The 23,049-nt window shown below is 42.1% G+C and overlaps 1 protein-coding gene across 1 annotated transcript in view; it reads right to left on the reverse strand.

Annotated features, from left to right (window-relative positions):
* Positions 1 to 23,049, reverse strand: part of KCNH8 (potassium voltage-gated channel subfamily H member 8) — a 476,728-nt gene that overhangs the window by 313,536 nt on the left and 140,143 nt on the right. Inside the window, exon 2 of the mRNA XM_040263440.1 lies at positions 766 to 999. Within this exon, the coding sequence (XP_040119374.1) occupies positions 766 to 999 (234 nt within the window). The remainder of the gene's footprint in view (positions 1 to 765; positions 1,000 to 23,049) is intronic.

Here is a 23,049-nt window from a genome sequence, read left to right on the forward strand (position 1 = left end):
AAACTCAGGGGCCTATGTTACTCAAAGGAAGACTATTAAAGAAAGAGAATTTCAGAAACTAGGAAGACATGGTTTGCTCTCAGTCTTGATTTGGCTTTTCTCCAATATGACGCCTCCTGGACTCACTCCCCCTACCACAGGATGGTGATAGCTAGTCCCACGCAGAAGGGAATAGAAGCCATACCCATCCCTGGATACTTTTCCATTTAGGAGACACTCACAAAGCCACACCCATAAAAAAGACTCAGCATTTCCCCAGTGGCAGTTTTGAATCCAGGCAGATTTACTCCCACCCTGAGACCCCGTGTGTTTCTTACCTTGTCTCCAGAATTTAAGAATGGTGAGAAAGGCTTTGTGGTCAGGAAACTGGAAAAGAAAATACCTACACTCATGTCCTTTAAATTAATTTTTATGCCAGCAGACAGAGTCTCTGTCCCTAGTGACTCTATTCTTCAAGTGTTCTTTAAGATGGCAAACTACCTCTGGATAGAAGATCACCTGTTACTATATTAACCATCATCACATCTGATATATATCTTAAGCATGACCACAACATAATAGTAATCCACTCTATTTTAATATATATTAACTCAGTTAATATGTTGATTTTGTATAACTATAAACTTTCTAAATTTTCAAGTAGTTTATGCTGCTAAGATCATTAAGCCTTAATGGGGGTTATGGAGCAATCACACCAATGGCAGTTGAAAGAAGGTGACGTTTCACTACTGTCCAAGGAGCCCCCGACAAAGGAGGTCGACTCACCATTCTTCTTATAGAACATAATTTCTCCTTTGAATTCTGTTTTTTCCTCCAAGGACTTTTCTATCTGGAGCATCAGTTGTTCGTTAGTTTCGACTCCGAATAAGAATTTGCAGCTGCAGCTCTTCTGCATAACTTCTGTTCGGGCAAACCCAGCGAGTTCACAGAAGCCATCCGAACAGTAGACGATGGGGAACCCCTTGGCCACCTGGGCGTTGGCGAGGATGAAGTTGCTATCTGCAGACCACCAAGGAGAAGACAGTCAGCAGGGAAACAAGTGTGAGAACTTCACAGTAAGGAAGGATGAGCGTATATATTTAGCTACCGGTACCTAATGTGCATATCCTGATGTGCTGGGGTAGAAAGGAGACACCCCAGAACGGAAAACGGCACTGACCTGCAGAAGCACACGTTAGCGTCAACTTCTGCTTGCACTTAAAACCCACCATGTTAAGAACAGAGTATTTCTTAGCCTGCGTTGAGGCATCTACCATCCAGGTAGCAGGAAGGGCTGGTGCTTCTGAGCATGGGTTCTGGTTGACAGCTTGAGTCTGCCAATTGATAAACAGTTTATTCACATTCTAAACCTCAGTGTCCTTAGGTTTGATTTCCCTAAAAGCAGACTCTGAGACAAGGATGAGGAGTGTCATATTTTACGTTGCTGGTGAATACAGGAAGTAAGGAAGTGGGCAGGGCAGTAAGAAATAAGGGAGGCAATAAAGGGTGAGACAGAAAGAGGTTTACAGCTATGAGCAACTGGGCGCTGATCAGGGGATTGGGCGGGAGGGTGGGGGGCACTGACTGGTGGGCTGTGAGAGTGATACTGTTGCTTACTGTACAGGTATGTTCTAGGGATTTGTGAGAAATATTAGTATAATGTCTGGCACAAATAAGTACTCAATAAAAACCATTGTTAAGAGGATCATTCAATCTTTACATATACATACTACTGTGGATAAAATAGATAGCTAATGAGACCTGCAGTGTGGGATACCTGGTTCTATCCCTGGGTCAGGAAGAGCTTCTGGAGAAGGAAATGGCAACCCACTCCAGTACTCTTGCCTGGAAAATCCCATGGACAGAGGAGTGTAGTAGGCTATCCAGTCCACGGGGTCTCAAAGAGTTGGACACGACTGAGCGACTTCACTTCACTTCAAGTTATAGTCTCTAGCTTCAGGATGTTACAGCTTAATTAAAGAATTGCATGAATATCAATAACATTAAAACAGAGTATGATAAGCACCACATCAGTGGTACACGGATAAGTACTATGAGGGTTGAGAAAGCGAAGATCCTGGGCTTTAAAAACGATTAGCTAGGAATAAGACAAAAGTAGGTGGGGATAATTATCAGAAGTCCTGGGAGGTCAGCGAAGATGCCTGGATGAGCAGCTCAAAGGAGGAGTGGCGGAAGGAGCTGGAGACAGAGAGAACCAACGTTCCATTCCGGCCTGAGCACCGGTCTCCCACGGTTTCTGCCGCTGTTGCCGTTTACTTATTAAGTCGTGTCTGACTCTTTGCGACCCCCTGGACTGTAGCCCACCAGGCTTTTTGGATCAAACCAGCGTCTCCTGTGTGGCAGGTGGATTCTTTGCACTGAACCATCTGGGAAGCCCCTCTCGTGATCTAAACAGCCACAACAGCTTGCTTTTGTTGGTACTTATCAGGTATACCTTTTCTCATCTTTCTACTTTTGATCATTGTAGGGACTTGTACTTTATAGTTGTGTCTTGCACACAGCATGTATTTAAATTTTGTAGAAGTGCAATAAGAAGATACATCCACCAACCTGAGATCCACCAACTTTTATTATGATTACTGTATTATATTGCTCATCTAAAAAGACTTAATTTTTGCTTTCCCTTCACTGCATTTTGTTGTTTTGTCTTTTCCACTTTTAAAAGTTAGGAAATACAACACATCTAAAAAAAGATTTAAACAACACTAAACACCCACGGATCATTCATCTAGTGAAAACCCTTCTGAGCACCAATCAAACTGTATTTCCATCCTTCCAGAAGAAGATTACAGCTTGAACTTTTGTAATAATCATTCCCAGGTCAGTTCAGTCGGTCAGTTGTGTCTGACTCTTTGCGACCCCATGAACTGCAGCACTCCCAGTCACATAATTGCCTCGTGCAACATATAGCCTGTTTTTTCCAGTTCTTATGGCTTGTATTATGGTATTTCATTCTATACTCTGAGGGCATGTGTTACGGTATTTCATTCTATATAATTTTAGTGGCTTGCTTCTTTTATTAATCTCCTTAGCATCTTTACAATTGCTTATGAACACAAGAAAAAATCCATGTTTCAGAGCAGCTTCTGAAAAAAGCCACTAAAGGATTCAACCGATTGCCTGATCTGTGCATTTCAATTAAGGATTATGGTGTGTTCAGGATAATTAATTCTCCTTGCAAATACCCCTCAAATACAAAGCAAAAAAAAAAAATTAGGTATTTGGCCTTTTCTGTTATATTTAGCGCTTGTTCTCAATATGTAATTGCATTTCAACTCCAAAGAGAATTCAGTGGCAGTCGGCGCCTCATACAGCCTCGTGTACTCGCAGCGTGAGTAGTCCTGTTTGGGAAAGAGTAGCTCCTGCCCGGTGATCTGCTGAGAAACAGATGCTCTTCTGAATACCAGTCCTGGAATCTCCAGAGAAGAAGCGTGACATTCACCTTAGAATTACGTAGAACAAAGCCAGGATGATTATCAACCCATCACGGGCGTATCATTAAGCAGACATATGCCAAGGGTGTCTAACCTTTTGAAGAATCGATTATGCACGTGTGATAGGCATCTAAATGGCACACAGCTTTCTTGTGTTTTTTTCTAGGTCATCCTTCCGTGTAAATTCAGTAGAGTGCCAGCACACAGTAGGATCTAAGTGTTTATGTTGTAGGTAGCTGATTATTTCCCTGAATGCCTCCTTAGCCAAAAGCTTTCATGTATCATCAGAGGGACTCTCAGGGCTGGTGGAGACCCAGGTCTTTCCCCCGAGTCCCTAGCATAGGGCACCAGCTTCCCATTTAAATGGAGACATGCTATTCATTGTAGACTCCCAGATCCATGGGGAATGGGGGTTGGAAAGGAAGAATATAGAAGGAAATGGGAGAGAAGAAGGCGAACACTAATCCACTGCTAACGCCTTTCATCCTCATACTTGGCCCATTTCCTAGATGAGAACATGGAGACCTAGATAACTTTGGTGTCCATTCCAAGGTTTGAGGGAGGGATTAAAGCCCAGTCTCTGTGATATTTACTACCAAGGATACCTTCTATAAAGAAGTGACTTATTCTCTACTTCCAGTAGAAATGGATTAATTCTAGAAAAACATTTTTGCCTCTCCAGTCTACAAAGAGCTCAGAGTCACAGATTTTTCTCTACAGAGATCACTTATTAAAAGTTCATTGGTGACATCTTCTAGACCAGTCTGGATCTCTCAGCAACCTCTATGTCCCTTCCTCGTCTCCTTCAGAAAGCCAGCATTTCAGAAACACGGCAACAACTCTCTTGGCTCCCAAGTATTCTGTGCAGGCTCTCTCCAAAGCCCTTAGGAGACGAAGAAATGTCATCACCATTCAAATGATCTTGTTTCTGACCTCTTCGTGTACATCACAGTACTTCTAAAATTTTCCCATTGAAATAGCCTTCTACTGGCCAAAGCCATTACGTATGTATTCCCAGGGGCCTGGAGTCACTGACCTAATCTTGATATTGTTTTGAAATCTCAGTTCAGTTCAGTTGCTCAGTCGTGTCCGACTCTTTGTGACCCCATGGACTGCAACACACCAGGCCTCCCTGTCCATCACCAACTCCTGGAGTCCACCCAAACTCATGTCCATTGAGTCAGTGATGCCATCCAGCCATCTCATCCTCTGTCGTCCCCTTCTCCTCCTGCCTTCAATCTTTCCCAGCATCAGGGTCTTAACAAATGAGTCAACTCTTCGCATCAAATGGCCAAAGTATTGGAGCTTCAGCTTCAATATCAGTCCTTCCAATGAACACTCAGGACTTTTAGGATGGACTGATTGGATCTCCTTGCAATCCAAGAGACTCTCAAGAGTCTTCTCCAACACCACAGTTCAAAAGCATCAATTCTTCGGTGCTCAGCTTTCTTTCTAGTCCAACTCTAACATCCATACATGACCAGTGGAAAAACCATAGCCTTGACTAGACAGACCTTTATCTATTGAAATCTTATGTTTAACTTAAAATCCATCAGAATTTTGCATTCTGCTGTGTTGTGTATTTATGCTTGTTTGAGTGTTAGCCTTGACTAGACAGACCTTTATCTATTGAAATCTTATGTTTAACTTAAAATCCATCAGAATTTTGCATTCTGCTGTGTTGTGTATTTATGCTTGTTTGAGTGTTTTTATGTTTTAACATAATAAAACTTTTAATAATTTGACCTGCCAAATCTTTAATTCGATTGAAACTTCAGGAGGAGATGCTGCTTTTTTTTTCTCTAACTCTGTGTATACCATTTAGTACACCTCTACATGGCCTAGGTCTGGACTCCCAACTGGAGGTAGAATGGTACACGCTCAAGAGAATCCAGATCAGTCTCCCCTCAGAGCCCTAGGTCCTTCAAGACAAGCAGCTCAGCACCAAGTCTAAGAACACTCCACATGCAGACCCTGGAGCCAGTCACACCCAAGGAGACACTGCTGGATACTGTCTGATCAAAGAGAAATTTGTCCCCAGTGGTTGTTCCTGCCCAAAACACAGAAATTGAGACTTTGACGGTCCAAATCTTTATTTCTGAAAAGTACCTCTAATATCGATTCTCTTTTAAAACCAAATCTTGTGTTATGTTAACAAGTATCATATGAACATACTCTACAGACAACACAGACAGGCAAATTTGAATCCTATAAGCCTTTATTTTCTTGCCGAGGGGAAGAAACTCGCATGAAATTTTAATTTTCTTTTATGAGTTCCCCCCAAGCTTTCTGAATTGCATTTACATACAGGCCCAACCAAAACAACATCCTTATCCCTTGTGATATTGATCAGGATGTCGCTAGAGACTATCCAGGCACAGAGAATATGAACGACTACGACTTTAAAATATTTAAATGATCTTCGCACTTCATACTGCTTTCAGGGAGCTTAATTGTATCATTTCCAAGTATGATGACATCCTCATTAGATGAATGGTACTGGCTGCAAGCTAAAGTTCTCAGTGAGTCCTCTGCCAAAATGTAGAAGGTTGCTTGGAACTGAGAACTTTTTCTAACCTTATTTAAAAAAAAAAGATGAAAAATTTGCAAAGAGGGATTCTCATAGTCATTACCATTTTCACATCACGTAGTAGCGTGCTTCAAATGGTTATATTGCTACCTTCCATCCTTCATTTGCAATTGGATTTTTAAAATACTGTGTAAATGATTGCTTCAGACAAAGATTAGGAAAGAACTCTGTAACAATGCAAAACTCAAAGCTGGACCCCTAGGGCTGAAGTCCTGGTAGGAAGCAGAAAGTTCTGTTTGTGTGTGAGGACATCTTGCTCTCTTAAGACCAATAAACAAATAAACACAGAGGCAGATAGAAAGAAACTTGCTGTGACTGAAGCTAGCAGCCTCCCGTGGGAGCTTCTGAGAAATGGAGAATCTCACGCCTCAGTGCAAACCCCCTGGATAAGAATCTATATTTTAACAAGATTCATATGCACATTTTAGAGCTTGAGAAGCTCTTTAGAGTATCACTGGAATGAGCTAGAAGAATAAACGGCTGGAGGAGGGCAGCTGAGTGACTGAGGACCAAGAATTGGAAAGGAGGGTGAGTTCACCACATGCTCTCCCCACCTTTTCTTGTCCTTCTTGGCCACGACATGCAGGTTAATTCCCCAGCCAGGGACTGCACTTGGGAACCCCCACCAGGCTCCTCCGTCCACGGGGTTTTCCAGGCTAGAGTACTGGAGTGGGGCGCCATCACCGTCTCTGACATTGGGTGAGTGGAGTCTTAACAACTGGATTGTCAGAGAAGTCCCATATTCCCTTTCTATTGTTTGGATTTTGTACTATATGCAGGAATACCTGTTTAAAAACATCTGAAAATATATTTAACCATTCATGCGAATGACTAAATAAAAATAACTTGATAAAAAATGGTTATCCTGATGATGTAAAATAACCAAGATCAAGAAATTTTAAATTTTCTAATAAGCAAAGATAAAAGCTAATAAAGATAAATAAATTCTAAGCAAATTTGGTAAACTATCATAATCTGGTATTAGAAAAATCATTGGTAAGCTTTGCAAATTCCATTTTATAATTCTTTTAAAATTTTATTTATTTTTAGTTGGAGGATAATTGCTTTATAATATTGTGTTGGTTTCTGCCATATATCAGCATGAATAAGCCGTGGGTACCTGAATACATACGTCCCCTCCCTCTTGAACCTCGCTCCCACCCCCCGCCCCTCCCCTCTAGGTTGGCCCAGCGCACCAGGTTTGAGCTCCCTGCGTCATACAGCAGATTTCCGCAGGTTGTCTAATCTTGCACACGGGGCTGCGTGTGTCTCACCACGACCCCCTCAGCTCTCCCACCCTCTCCTCACCCCTCCCTGCATCCACAGTCCGCTCTCTCAGTCTGCGTGCCCATCGCTGCCCTGCAGGAGGGTCATCAGTGCCCCCTTTCCAGAACTCACATGTACGTGCTGATATGCTGCGTCTGTCTGGACCCTCCCGACGCACATCACTGCATAATAGGCTCTGGGTGCATCCACCTATTAGAACTGAGTCAGACGTGTTCCTTCCAATGGCTGAGTAATATTCCACTGTGTTCACACGTACCACATCTTCTTTATCCTTTCATCTGTCAATGGACATCTAGGTTGCTTCCATCTCCCAGCTATTGTTAAATAGTGCAAATTCCATTGTTCAGCTGTGTGAACTTCAGCGACAAGTGGTAATGTTTTTCAACCGTATTATCTCTCAAAATTTAGTAAGTAAATTCAATTTTGGAAAAGGGTGATTTTTAATTAAGATGGGAGGACAGAACTCATCAAAAGTAAAATGAATGAGGGAATGAGAAATTAGAAAATCTCAAAGGCAATAGTAAAAAATGTGTGTGGCATTTTATCCACATTTGATTCTCTACAAATACATTTGAAACAACATTAAAATACTCCCCAGTTTCTGTGGTTCTTGCGGTATAGAAGTAATCTTTTAGACAAAATGGTCCTTCACATAATCTGCTTCCTTTCTTGAAAATTAGGATTATTATCTTGCTCTGACATTGGAATGCACACTCCAAGGGATATGACGGAGGTTGGTTTGTCTTTTGGATTAATGTAGTCACAACCTCTGGAATAGTATTTGGTACAAAATAGGTGTTCAACAAATATTTGTTAAATAAGTGAAGTAAACTTGAAACCTATTACTCTTTATTAAAGCCTACCAAATGAGAGTAACTGATTTTAGCTAAATCTACTGTTTCATTGCTTAGCGGGAATCACTTACAACCAGCACTTTAATTTTAAAACTAAAATCAGGGACTTCCCCGGTCGTCCAGTGGCTAAGACACTGTGCTCCCAATGCAGGGGGCCACGAGTCCCGTCCCTGGTCTGGGAAGTGAACCTCATGTGCCACAACTAAGAGCCTTCATGCAGGAACGAAGACCCCGCGTGGCGCAAGTGAAACCTAACGCAGCCAAATAAATGAAAAATAAAAAATGAAATCAGAATTGCCCTGAAAATCAATCTCATGCCCGTAGTTTTCATCCTGACGTGATCCGTTTAGTGAAGCAGAAACACAAGTTTTTATTTTCCACTAGGAAATCAATTAAGCCAAAAAAAAAAAAGAAAAAAAGAAAGAAAGTCAAATAATGCTAAACAAAGCCCTTTCTCCAAAATATAAAATGAAGTCATTAGGCACCTTCACTCAGTAAAGAAACCTGTGCACATGGGTCCAGCGTTTGGGATTCACTCAGGACTCTCTGGCCACTGCGTAATTTTCTAGCCCAGGATGCTGGTTTAGCCACCACCCTAGTGAGGAGAGGCTGACTTGCTCCCAACAGGGCCTACAGAAAAATGTAGGAATGATGCAAATGTCCCTGCATTTGCATACCTATTATTCCTACATTTTCACACTCATGATTCCTGGCCCACCCAACCTCTCTTCCTTCAAATTAAATATGAGCTATATAGGTGAGCTGCTTGGGAAGGTCAAGCTTTTTTTCCTGCCTTTGCAAACAATAGGGGAGGAGGAAGCCATTTTATTCTCTTAAATAAAAAATTGGTAGCTAATTGTGGTTTAAATTTCATTCCTTTGTAAAACTTTTCTTAATTTACTTAAAGGCAAAGTAAGACCACATGAATGACTCTATACATGGACATCACCAGATGGTCAACACCAAAATCAGACTGATTATATTATTTGTAGCCAAAGATGAAGAAACTCTATAGAGTCAGCAAAAACAAGACTTGGAGCTGACTGTGGCTCAGATCATCAGCTCTTTATTGCAAAATTCAAGCTTTAATTGAAGAAACTAGGGAAAACCACTAGGCTATCCAGGTACGACCTAAATCAAATCCCTTATGCTCATATAGTGGAGGTGATGAATAGATTTAAGGGATTAGATCTGGTAGAGACTGCCAGAAGAACTATGGATGGAAGTTTGTAACATCATACAGGAGGCAGTGACCAAAATCATCCCAAAGAAAAAGAAATGCAAGGAGGCACAGAGGCTGTATGAAGAGGCCTTACACATAGCTGAGGAAAGAAAAGAAGTGAAACGGAAAAGACAGATGGAGAGATACACCCAACTGAATGTGGAGTTACACAGACCAGCAAGGAGAAGTAAGAAGATATGGTATGTATGTGTATATATCTGTTCTTAAGAGAACAATGAAAGAAAAAGAGGAAAACAACAGACTATGAAAGACTCGAGATCTCTTTAAGAAAATTAGCAATATTAAGGGCATTTTATGCAAGGATGGGCGTGATAAAGGACAGAAAGAGTGAGGACCTAACAGAGGCAGAAGAGATTAACTAGAGGAGGTAAGAACACAGAGAAGAGCTATGCAAAAGGTTCTGTGAACTGTGGGCCTGGAGAACACTCTTGAGAGCCCCTTGGACTGCAAGGAGATCCAACCAGTCCATCCTAAAGAAGACCAACCCTGAATATTCACTGGAAGGACTGATGCTGAAGCTCCAATCCTTTGGCCACCTGATGTGAAGAGGTGATTCATTAGAAAAGACCCTGATGCTGGGAAAGATTGAAGGAGGGAGGAGAGAGGGAAGACAGAGGATGAGATGGTTGGATGGCATCACCGACTCAATGGACATGAGTTTGAGCAAGCTCTGGGAGATGGTGAAGGGTAGGGAGGCCTGCAGTGCGGAAGTCCATGGGGTCACAGAGAGCTGGACACAAATTAGTGATTGAACAAAACCACATGATAGTATTTTTGGTCTGAAAGACATAGTTATTTCTTTGACATGTTATTGGACCTATTAAAAGGTAGATTAAATGTAATCTAGCAAACTTGTCTCTCCAGATTTCCCAAATATATCATTTAGTTTCCCCCTGATTCTCCTCCAGTACAACCTAGAGTTTGCATGCAATCACATTTAATTCTAAGAATATTTCCTTTTAATTTCAAATTAAAACAGATTCTTTACTTCAAACACACATGAAGATTCAAGAAAACAGGATTGAAGGTGAAAGTGAAGTCATTCAGTCATTTCTGACTCTTTAGGACCCCATGGACTGTGTAGCCTGCCAGGCTCCTTTGTCCATGGAATTTTCCAGGCAAGAATCTGGAGTGGGTTGCCATTTCCTTCTTCAGGGGATCTTCCTGATCCAGGGATCAAACCTGGGTCTCCCGCATTGAAGGCAGACTCTTTACCATCTTAGCCACCAGGGAATCCCAAAAAGGGATTAATTCAACCATATTTTAGTCTCCTTATTATTCTCTGTACACTTAAGAGCCTTCCAGATTTGAATTTTTGAAGACAACGTATACAAATTAGTGTGCCCAGGGCCCCGGAAGGGACTGACTTTTCTCTCTCTGTTCAAGCATTGTTTATATTCTTTGGAAGCTAATGTAATTCAAATATTTCTCATAATTTTTTTTAGCATTTTGCGGAATCTCACTTATCCACTGCACAGTCTTCTCTGCTTCACAGTGCTCAGATTAAACAGGAAAGATAAGGGGTTTTACAAGAGAAAACTGTGAGCTAGGGAACAGGAAACAGAAGCATATTGGATAGTAACAGGTATTCCACGGCTGCACAAGGTGGTATTATCATTTCTATTCTGGTGTCTTTATAACGATGCAGAGAGAGTACAAAACTTTACTGAAGGTGATATCTGCAGGTCTCTGGGAATCTGTGGGAAAGGTGGACGCAAGAGGAAGAAGACTGTAAAAGAGACACAAACCAACACGGGTCAGTGCTGACTCGGCAGCAGGAAACCAAGGTGACTAGCGAGGAGGCAGCCAAGGAGATCAAAGAAAAGCAAGAACAAAGCGAAGAGCGGATGCTGTTTCCTAAGCAGCTACGATATGCCAGGCGCTCAGGTCAGCTTCCTGCCCTTGCCTTCCTCACAACAGCGTCTGACGCTGTGAGTATAGATGAAGGAAGGCAGAATAACGAGACAGTGCAGGCTCAAATCTCCTGAGAGCTGCCGTAGCCTGATCCTGGTGGGTGACAGGAGCTGACAGAGAGCTAGGGTCAGCACGGGGGCATCGCCATCTCCCCTGTTGCCCTGAGCACCCACTGCAGTCTCCTCGGGTGCTTATTAAAGTTGCAGTTTCTCAGGCCTCAACTCAAGTCTATCAGATTAGAATCTCCAAGGGATGGGAACCCTGGATTTTCATTTTAAGCAAAGTCATTAGACATGTATTTCCAAAACAGTTGAGACTGCCTAGCCTAATAGACAGAGAAGGCAATGGCACCCCACTCCAGTACTCTTGCCTGGAAAATCTCATGGACGGAGGAGCCTGGTGGGCTGCGGTCCATGGGGTCGCTAAGAGTCGGACATGACTGGGCGACTTCACTTTCACTTTTCACTTTCATGCATTGGAGAAGGCAATGGCAACCCACTCCAGTGTTCTTGCCTGGAGAATCCCAGGGACGGGGGAGCCTGGTGGGCTGCCGTCTATGGGGGTGCACAGAGTCGGACACGACTGAAGTGACTTAGCAGCAGCAGCAGCCTAATAGAGGGCTTCCCTCATAGCTCAGTCAGTAAAGAATCTGCCTGCAATGCAGGAGACCCAAGTTTGATTCCTGAGTCAGAAAGATCCCCTGGAGAAAGAAATGGCAACCCACTCCAGTATTCTTGCCTGGAGAATCCTATGGACACAGGAGCCTGGTGGGCTACAGTCCATGGGGTTGCAAGAGTGAGACACGACTTAGAGACTAAACCACCAGCCCAACAGAAAGAGGTTCAGATTATATACCCCAGCTTGGGCAGGGGGTGCCCACCTTGTAGCTGAGTATATATTCAGCTACATATATACATAATAGTCGGATACAACTGAGCAACCCTTTGCGACCCCATGGACTATAGCCCGCCAGGCCCCTCTGTTCATGAAATTCTCCATGCAAGAATACTGAAGTTGATTGCCATGCCCTGGAGCAGGGAGAAGTCTGTTCTAAAAGTAACCACTTTATGATTTTCTATCATTCCTAAAGATACTTTTAACACTCAGCTCGGTTAATAGTACGGTAAGTCCCCTACATTGCACCTTCAAGTTGCTAATTTTCAGAGATGCAAACGTGCGTCTGCTCCAGCAAGGCCCCAGAGCCTGTGCCGGCAGCGTCAGGGGTGGGCAGCCCTGCTGTGCGCCCTCTGCCGCCTGCTGCTGAGGCCCTTCAGCTCTGCCGCCTCCCACCTCCTCCCCTCTAGCCAGCAGCTCTCCGTGCCTGTCCACTCGATGCCAGCCTGTGTGCCAGCTGCTGTACCATCCCACTGTGCTTTTCAAGGTACCGTACTGTCAGATTAAAAGTGCCTGCTTTATTTTTGTGTTTGTTTTTAATGTATTATTCGTGTGAAAAGTATTATAAACCTATTACAATACAGTGCTATGTAGCCGATTGTGTTAGCTGGGTACCTAGAGTAACTTTGCTGGGCTTATGAATAAGTTGAGCTTAATGAATGTACTCTATGAACAGAACTCATTCATATGCAAGGAACTTGCTGTACCCAGAAGCTCAAAGTTTGGGGATGATAATAAGGGTCAATATACAACCTCATGCCCAGCCTATAATCCCACAGGCCCCCTCTGCAATATTCATCTTGTGGTTACACAAGTATGTAGTCATGGGGGACCTCCTTCTTTCATAGTGACCCCAGTGTTGTGAAGGTGAAGAGCGTCAACATTCCCCGCATACGGGTTTAACGCCTGCTTTCATCTTATTACCTAAAATAATCTTTGCAAAGAAAAAGATCACTCTCGTGTTTTAAATTCTTTAAAGACTTTCCATGCAAACTGGAATGAAACTCAAACGTCTCTGCCATGACCTGTAAAACCTTGTCTAAGATTTCACTTGCTCCTTCACTGGTACCTGACATTTAAGAATGCTCTTCCTGGCTCTCTCCACCCACAAGGCTTTTGCTCCTGGATTTCATCGTCTCCCTCTGTTTCAGGTCTCAGACCAAATGTCCACTTTTCAGAGAGTCATTTCCTGACTGTATTCTCTAAATAGATCATATCCTATTATTTTCTATCAGAATAGCCTGTTTTTCCCTTAAGTATAAGCATTACAACTTTTAATGCAATTTCAACATGTTTATTCATTTATTATTTCTTAGCCACTCAAGCCCAAGCCTATAGTTTTGTGAAGACACAAAACTATAAATAAATGCTAAACTCTATAAGGAAATGGTCTGTCCCTGTATATTCCACCATCAAGCACATTATGGGGGTATTTTTTCTAATTAAATGGTATCTCTCACACACACTCACACACAGAAACACACATTTTCCTGAGTGAAAGCTCTTGGTACATCTGAGTTATGTTGACCAGATACCATGAAGTGAAGTGAAGTGAACTCGCTCAGTCGTGTCTGACTCTTTGCGACCCCGCAAACTGTAGCCTACCAGGCTACTCCGTCCGTGGGATTCTCCAGGCAAGAATACTGGAGTGGGTTGCCATTTTGGTAGTCACCTAATCTGCAACATAAACAACCTGTCTTTCGTGACAAAGCTCATTTCTGTTTGATGATAAGATTAGATTTCAGGTTGAACATCTTTCAGGCCTGGGGAATCCCATGGACTGTAGAGTCTGTGGGATCACAAAGAGTCAGACACGACAGAGTGACCTTCATTTTCGCTTTTCTTTTGGACTGAAGTCATGAAGAGGTATCAGTATGAAATGAAACATATCTGGTAGACATTGTGTACTTAGGGTGAACACTGGCTGCATATGAAATATCTCAGAATGGGGCTTTGACTCCCTCAGGAATAAGCTGGGTGACTGAGTCCACGTCACTTGCCTTCTCTGGTGGCAGTAACGGAGGTGATGGCAAACGGTCAGATTGGAGGCGTCCTTAGAAGGAAAGGCTGAAAAGGTTTGCCAGTGGGTTCAGCTGCAGCAGAGAGGAAACAGGGATCAGAGAATGATGCCAACCCTTTTATGTTAGAAATCAGACAGGTAGAGGGACATTTTATAAGATGAAAAAGCAAAGAACCCTGCAATTCTGAGGGATTTCAAGCATTTGGTATTTACACAATGTTTATTAAGCATTCAAGAAGAGGTGGCAGGGAGGTAGGTGGGTAAGTGATTCCAAAGCTGAAATACAACACTGGTGATGAAGATATAAATGTGGACTTGCAGGACTTAGATCATTTAAGGAATGAGTATAATGGAAGCAAAGGTGAAGTCTGAATACTGAGTCAGGAGACTTTCACATTTATAGGCTGGAAAATCAAGAGAAACCATCAAATGAGACTGGGACAGACCGGTAAGGTAGGAGGGACCCCAAGAACGAGATCATGAAGCCAGACAACATGAAACACAACATTTCCAGGTCACTAACAGATATGTTTTATGTTTTAAATATGATTTGGAGGATGGATTTTTAAATAAATCAATAAAATCATGTTCTGAGTCAGAAGACACTGAACAAGATGTTGGCCGTGACACTGCAGACTCTGAAGTTAAAAGAAGGACCATAAAGGCCCAGCAGGGCTGGTCCGCCCTTTTCCCTGCTTTGGCAAATTACAGATAAATCAACGCGTCTTTCAGGCAAGTCGCATTACTTGGCGTTCAAATGAACTTTCGTTAGGAGTGTGTGCTTTCATTATCAAACTAACATAGCTATATTATTTACAAAGCGTTAGGAAACCAGAGAAGAAATAAACTCATTCCCCATTACTCTACGTTTCTCAGCTTCAGTTCAGTTCAGTCGCTCAGTTGTGTCCGACTCTTTCGACCCCATGAACGGCAGCACGCCAGGCCTCCCTGTCCATCACCAACTTTCAGAGTCCACCCAAACCTATGTCCATCGAGTAGGTGATGCCATCCAGCCATCTCATCCTCGATCGTCCCCTTCTCCTCCTGCCCCCAATCCCTCCCACCATCAGAGTCTTTTCCAATGAGTCAACTCTTCTCCATGAGGTGGCCAAAGTACTGGAGTTTCAGCTTTAGCACCATTCCTTCCAAAGAAATCCCCGGGCTGATCTCCTTCAGAATGGACTGGTTGGATCTCCTTGCAGTCCAAGGCACTCTCAAGAGTCTTCTCCAACACCGCAGTTCAAACGCATAAATTCTTCGGCGCTCAGCCTTCTTCACAGTCCAACTCTCACATCCATACATGACCACAGGAAAAGCCATAGCCTTGACTAAACGGACCTTAGTCGACAAAGTAATGTCTCTGCTTTTGAATATACTATCTAGGTTGGTCATAACTTTTCTTCCAAGGAGTAAGAGTCTTTTAATTTCATGGCTGCAGTCACCATCGGCAGTGATTTTGGAGCCCAAAAATAAAGTCTGACACTGTTTCCACTGTTTCCCCATCTATTTCCCATGAAGTGATGGGACCAGATGCCATGATCTTCATTTTCTGAATGTTGAGCTTTAAGCCAACTTTTTCGCTCTCCTCTTTTACTTTCATCAAGAGGCTTTTTAGCTCCTCTTCACTTTCTGCCATAAGGGTGGTGTCATCTGCATATCTGAGGTGATTGACATTTCTCCCGGCAATCTTGATTCCAGCTTGTGTTTCTTCCAGTCCAGCGTTTCTCATGATGTACTCTGCAGAGAAGTTAAATAAGCAGGGTGACAATATACAGCCTTGATGCACTCCTTTTCCTATTTGGAACCAGTCTGTTGTTCCATGTCCAGTTCTAACTGTTGCTTCCTGACCTGCATACAGATTTCTCAAGAGGAAGGTTAGGTGGTCTGGTATTCCCATCTCTTTCAGAATTTTCCACAGTTTATTGTGATCTGCACGGTCAAAGGTTTTGGCATAGTCAATAAATCAGAAATAGATGTTTTTCTGGAATTCTGCTTTTTCCATGATCCAGCGGATGTTGGCAATTTGATCTCTGGTACCTCTGCCTTTTCTAAAACCAGCTTGAACATCAGGAAGTTCACGGTTCACGTATTGCTAAAGCCTGGCTTGGAGAATTTTGAGCATTACTTTACTAGCATGTGAGATGAGTGCAATTGTGCGGTAGTTTGAGCATTCTTTGGCATTGCCTTTCTTTGGGATTGGAATGAAAACTGACCTTTTCTAGTCCTGTGGCCACTGCTGAGTTTTCCAAATGTGCTGGCATATTGAGTGCAGCACTTTCACAGCATCATCTTTCAGGATTTGAAATAGCTCCACTGGAATTCCATCACCTCCACTAGCTTTGTTCGTAGTGATGCCTTCTAAGGCCCACTTGACTTCACATTCCAGGATGTCTGGCTCTAGATGAGTGATCACACCATCATGATTATCCGGGTCATGAAGATCTTTTTTGTACAGTTCTTCTGTGTATTCTTGCCACCTCTTCTTAATATCTTCTGCTTCTGTTAGGTCCATACCATTTCTGTCCTTTATTGAGCCCATCTTTGCATGAAATGTTCCCTTGGTATCTCTAATTTTCTTGAAGAGATCTCTAGTCTTTCCCATTCTGTTCTTTTCCTCTACTTCTTTTTATTGATTGCTGAAGAAGGCTTTCTTATCTCTTCTTGCTATTCTTTGGAACTCTGCATTCAGATGCTTATATCTTTCCTTTTCTCCTTGGCTTTTCACCTCTCTTCTTTTCACAGCTATTTGTAAGGCCTCCCCAGACAGCCATTTTGCTTTTTTGCATTTCTTTTCCACGGGGATGGTCTTGATCCCTGTCTCCTGTAAAATGTCATGAACCTCATTCCATAGTTCATCAGGCACTCTATCTATCAGATCTAGGCCCTTAAATCTATATCCCACTTTCAGTGTATAATCATAAGGGATTTGATTTAGGTCATACCTGAATGGTCTAGCGGTTTTCCCTACTTTCTTCAATTCAAGTCTGAATTTGGTAATAAGGAGTTCATGATCGGAGCCACAGTCAGCTCCTGGTCTTGTTTTTGCTGACTGTATAGAGCTTCTCCATCTTTGGCTGCAAAGACTATAATGAATCTGATTTTGGTGTTGACCATCTTGTGATAAACATGTGTAGAGTCTTCTCTTGTGTTGTTGGAAGAGGGTGTTTGCTATGACCAGTGCATTTTCTTGGCAAAATTCTATTAGTCTTTGCCCTGCTTCACTCCTCATTCCAAGGCCAAATTTGTCTGTTACTCCAGGTGTTTCTTGACTTCCTACTTTTGCATTCCAGTCCCCTATAATGAAAAGGACATCTTTTTTGGGTGTTAGTTCTAAAAGGTCTTGTAGGTCTTCATAGCACCCTTCAACTTCAGCTTCTTCAGTGTTACTGGTTGGGGCATAGACTTGGATTACCATGACATTGAATGGTTTGCCTTGGAAACGATCAGAGATCATTCTGTTGTTTTTGAGATTGCATCCAAGTACTGCATTTCGGACTCTTTTGTTGACCATGATGGCTACTCCATTTCTTCTGAGGGATTCCTGCCCGCAGTAGTAGATATAATGGTCATCTGAGTTAAATTCACCCATTCCAGTCCGTTTCAGTTTGCTGATTCCTAGAATGTCGACTTTCACTCTTGCCATCTCCTGTTTGACCGCTTCCCATTTGCCTTGATTCATGGACGTGACATTCCAGGTTAAGGCATTTCTTTGCTATGACCTTCCCTTTACAACTGCTCCTGTTGTATATATTCATATATTTCCATTTTCATTTGTCTAAAAGTGTTTTTTTAATTTGTCTTGATTTCTTCTTTGACCCACAAGTTATTTGTAAGCATAGAGATTAATCTCTAAGTGTTTGTGAATTTTCCAGTTTGCTTCCTGTAGTTAATTACTAGTTTCATACTACATGATTAGAAACAGTGCTTGATATGATTTCAATCTCTTAAATTTGTTTTGAGGTCTATTTTGTGGCTTAACATATAATCTACCCTGGAATATGTTCTACATGCAGTTAGAACAGTACATATTCTGATGCTTTTGGATAGAGTGGTCTTCTCTCTATGTATGTGGGTATACATGTGTGTGTGTGTGTCCACTTGATCTAACATGTGACTTAAGGCCATTTGCTTATTGATTTTATGCTGGATGATCCATGCATAAAATATAAGAAGGGTATTAAAACCCCCTATTGAATTGCTGTCTATTCATCCATTAGGTCTGTTAATATATATATATAAACATATATGTATCTATACACATATACATGTACACACACACATGCACGCACACACACACACACACGCACACACACACACATACATAGGCTTCCCACGTAGCTGTAGTGGTAAGAAATCCTTCCTGCCGATGCGGGAGACATAAGAGATGCAGGTTCAATCCTGCAGCAGGAAGAGCCCCTGGAGGAGAGCATGGCAACCCACTCCAGTATTAGTGCCTGGGAACTTCATGGACAGAGGAGGTTGGTGGGCTACCGTCCATAGGTTGCAAAGAGTTGGACACCACTGAAGTGGCATAGCACAGACATCGACACACACACACACACACACACACACATGAAATTAAAAGACACATGTTCTTTAGAAGGAAAGCTATGATAGACCTAGACAGCATATTAAAAAGCAAAGACATCATTTTCCTGACAAAGGTCCATACAGTCAAAGCTATGGTTTTTCCAGTAGTCATGTGTGGATGTGAGAGCTGGATGATAGAGAAGGCTAAGCACTGAAGAATTGATGCTTTTGAACTGTGGTGTTGGGAAGACTCTTGAGAGTCCATTGGCCTGTGACGAGATCAATCCAGTCAATCTTAAAGGGAATCAGTCCTGAATATTCATTGGAAGGACTGATGCTGAAGCTGAATCTCCAATACTCAGGTCACTTTATGAGAAGAGCCTACTCATTGGCAAAGACCTCGATGCTGGGAAAGATTGAAGGCAAATGGAGAAGAGGGCAGCAGAGGATGAGATGGTTGGATGGCATCAGTGACTCAATAGACGTGAAGTTGAGCAAACTCCAGGGCATAGTGAAGGACAAGGGAAGCCTGCTGTACTCCAGTCCATGAGCTCACAGAGTCAGACAGGACTTAGAAACTAAACACCAACCAGTCGATACACATGTGGCTTTCCCAGGTGGTGGTAGCGTAAAGACCCTACCTGCCAGTGCAGGAGATTAAGAGACACTGGTCTGACCACCAGGCTGGGAAGACCCCCTGGAGGAGGATCTTCCCACTCCAACCCACTCCAGTATTCCTGCAGAGAGCATCCCCCAGACAGAGGAGTCTGCTGGGCTACAGTCCATTGGATTGTAAAGAGTCAGACATGACTGAAGCGACTTATCACACATGCACATATATGTGTCTATTTGCTATATTTTATGCTTTTTATGTTGGGTGCATGAATATTTACAAATGTTATATGCTGTTGTTGGAGTGACCCCTTTATCATTATGTAATGCCTGTCTTTGTCTTTTATTAGAGTTCTTTGTTTTAAAGTCGATTTTCTGAGATATAAGCATAGCTACTCCGGCTTCCTTTTGGACTCCATGTGTGTGGAGCATCTTCTCTGCCTCTTCACTTTCCGGCTGTGTGTGTCTTTACATCTAAAGGGACTGTCTTGTCAGCAGCATGTAGACTGGTCTCTCTCTTATTTTTAAAATTCATTCTACCACTCTCAATCTTTTGATTGGAGAATTTAGTCCAGCAAAAGCCTATCAAGACCTTTTACCAAGAAAGAAAAATAAACTCCAGTGTGTTCAAACCACGATATTTGGATTTTCTGGTATTTGAAGTTAAAAGTTTTCCTAACTGAAATGTTGTTGTTTAGTTGCTAAGTCGCATCTGACTGTTTGAAACACGATAGACTGCAGCATGCCAGGCTTCCCTGTCCTTCGTGATCTCCTGGAGTTTGAACAACATACACTATCATTAATATTTCCCCATTTGTTCCTGTTTTTATTACCATAACTTAATGGATATGCAATAATCATTGTATCAAAACTTACTTAGCTAATCCTCCATTCTGAGAATAATATTTATTTGGGGGGAAACTTTCTAGGCCAGCTCCTTACAAGCTTTTGGCATGAGTAAAAATTAAAGTTAGTATTTTGGAATACATCTCCTGGAATGAAAAAAAGACTATGATACCATTTTCCCATCAACTGCTTAGACACTTACTGATACCAAATGACCTAAAATACTTTACCAAATTCTATAATTTCCAACAAAAATCCACTGAAGGAAAAAACTAAGATGTTTATCTCATGCTATGAAGTATGCTATAAAGCATCACCCCAAACACTCTTTACTTTTGCTGTTTTAATACTAACTACAATTTTAGAGGCAGGGAGGCCAGGTAATTGGTTCCTCTCCCCTTGTAAAGGCTCTTCTTAATAGGTGTTATTCATCGGCAATTGGAAAACAAAAGACATTTGCTCAGCATGTGATTATATAATCACAAAAAGGTTTGTTCTTTACAAATAAGAAATCCTCAGAGAGGGGTGTACGTGTCTGCAGAAACATAGACCCGGATAATCTCTGCTTCCTGCTTTTTCCTTTCCGTCTTCAATTCGCTTTGTGGTTTTCCAGTCATTGCTTTCTCAGCCTAACGATGAGAAAATTATACCATTTCATACATTTGCAGCACTGCCACACAGATGAGACAGCAGCCTTGCTGAAGGTCTGTCCAAGGAGCAGAAGCAAGGTTCATGGATCAACATTGTAAGACAAAAGGTTTCATCTCAGCATGAATATAATTGTATCTAATAGCTAAGGCTGCCTCAAAGATAACAAGCTACCTCAAATACAGTGTTTCCTGTTACCAGGAATACTTACGCTGAGATGGCTGATGGACACAAATGCTATAGAAAGGGGACCACAGTGAGCAGCAAACATTTGCCCAGATGACTTATAAGACCCATTAACAAAAATCTAAGAAATAATCTTGACATGTTTTGTTGAAGGGATTTCTCCAACCAAGGCCTAAATTCTGGAGATCTTTATTTCAAAACATGAAAATAAAATATTTAAATATCTGCTATACTTCTCATTATAAAATTATCATATATATATATAAATTATTGTAAATATAACTATGTAATTATCCCTTAACCAGTAATCTGAAAACAGACTCTAATCACATTTTTCCTAAGTAATAGAGATATTATTTGGGTTTAAATTGTTTTGAAGCAACAGCGAAACACACAAACAGGCACACCCTGGACGTACATTATATCTCGGCCCCGTTCTGCGCTCCACGCTGGTCCATGCATTTCGATCTAGCAGAGCTGATGTATTCATTGTGCAGATTTCTCAGTGTTGCTGCTTGCATTCCCACTAAGCTCGGTCTTTGAAGTACAGGATCTTCATTGCCTGCATTTATATATCCCTAACCATTTTCTGTTATTTGCTTCTGCATAAATTCATGTAAATCACCGAGAGCAGGGACTGCACTGCTATATAACGCATGTGTCTGCTGTAGCCACGCTCCAATGTTCAAGTGTGGGCTCTGTGCTAATGCCAAGGTCAGGGTTTTATGAGCTATCGTGACTTTTGGGGAGAAGAGCCAAGGTTGACACAAGCAACTGAGCAGGTCAGGTACTGAATAAGTTTGTCTGACTGTGGGCTGTCTGTGGACCAAAGTCCAACTTGCCCTCAGCTCAGCAAGCCACGAGCCCTGGTGCTGGGCCATGAGTACTGGAGTATGACCTCCCAACAAATGAATTTCCAGAAGATTCACGAATAATAATTACCGAAACAAATGAAAAAAACCTAAACAGCTCTTTTCTCTGTTAACATGTATTATTTGAACTTGACCGTGATAAGTCTATATTCTATTGCCTCATACCATTCTATAGTACAGATAAAAATACTTAAACATACTGACTTCCAAAGGAATTACAATTAGTACCAGGAGAATGATAAAGTTCAACTGAGCTTTAAATCCAACAGACTCTTTTAATCAATCTTACTAAAATAGTTTCTGCATGACATATGTATAGCATACAGGATATTAAGGTTTATTACATTACAAAACAATACGAATAATTTCTATGTTTAACACTTTACCTTTTTTTCTCATCTTGTCTTGGATATCTCCACTTAGTCATGTTCTGTGTGAAAATCTGTTAATGGAGACTATGGAGTTTTGGTGAATAATTTTATGAATTTTCTCATCTCAAAGTTGTTCCATAATTTTCATTTGTGGATTCTAAGAAATGGCCTATACAATGACTAAAGTGTAATAGTTTAACCTAATTCCATATGTGACATTGTGATTTATAATAACAAATACATATTAGGTCTTCCTGGAACAGAGCTCCTAAAATTCTTGTAATTTCCAAAGCAATGGGCTAATCTTTTCTTCTACTATTTGCTGTCCATGGATGCTTGCTAGTTGCTTCAGCCGTGGCCACCTCTTTGCAAACCTGTGGATTGTGGCCTGCCAGACACTCTGTCCATGGGATGCTCTAGGCAAGAACACTGGAGTGGGTTGCGACGCCCTCCTCAGGGGATCTTCTCGACTCAGGGATGGAATCCACATCCCTTATGTCTCTTGCATTAACTGGTGAGTTATCACTAGTGCCACCAGGGAAGCCCCCATTTCGTCGTACAGCGCCAAAGGGAAATAGCTCCAGAGTGATAAGGATAAACGGAGTGATAAAGTGGGAGGAGTGCCTCGTTATTCTCAACAAGCCCCTTTCCAACACACCTGCGCTTGTTCATGAGCTGACTTTCAGTAAGCCCCTGAGGAGGTGGCTGGGCTGCTGGTAGAGCCACCCATGTGGTTAGGAGGCTGGCG

Source organism: Oryx dammah, unplaced genomic scaffold (assembly GCF_014754425.2).
Source record: "Oryx dammah isolate SB20612 unplaced genomic scaffold, SCBI_Odam_1.1 HiC_scaffold_2, whole genome shotgun sequence".
Classification (NCBI taxonomy): domain Eukaryota; kingdom Metazoa; phylum Chordata; class Mammalia; order Artiodactyla; family Bovidae; genus Oryx; species Oryx dammah.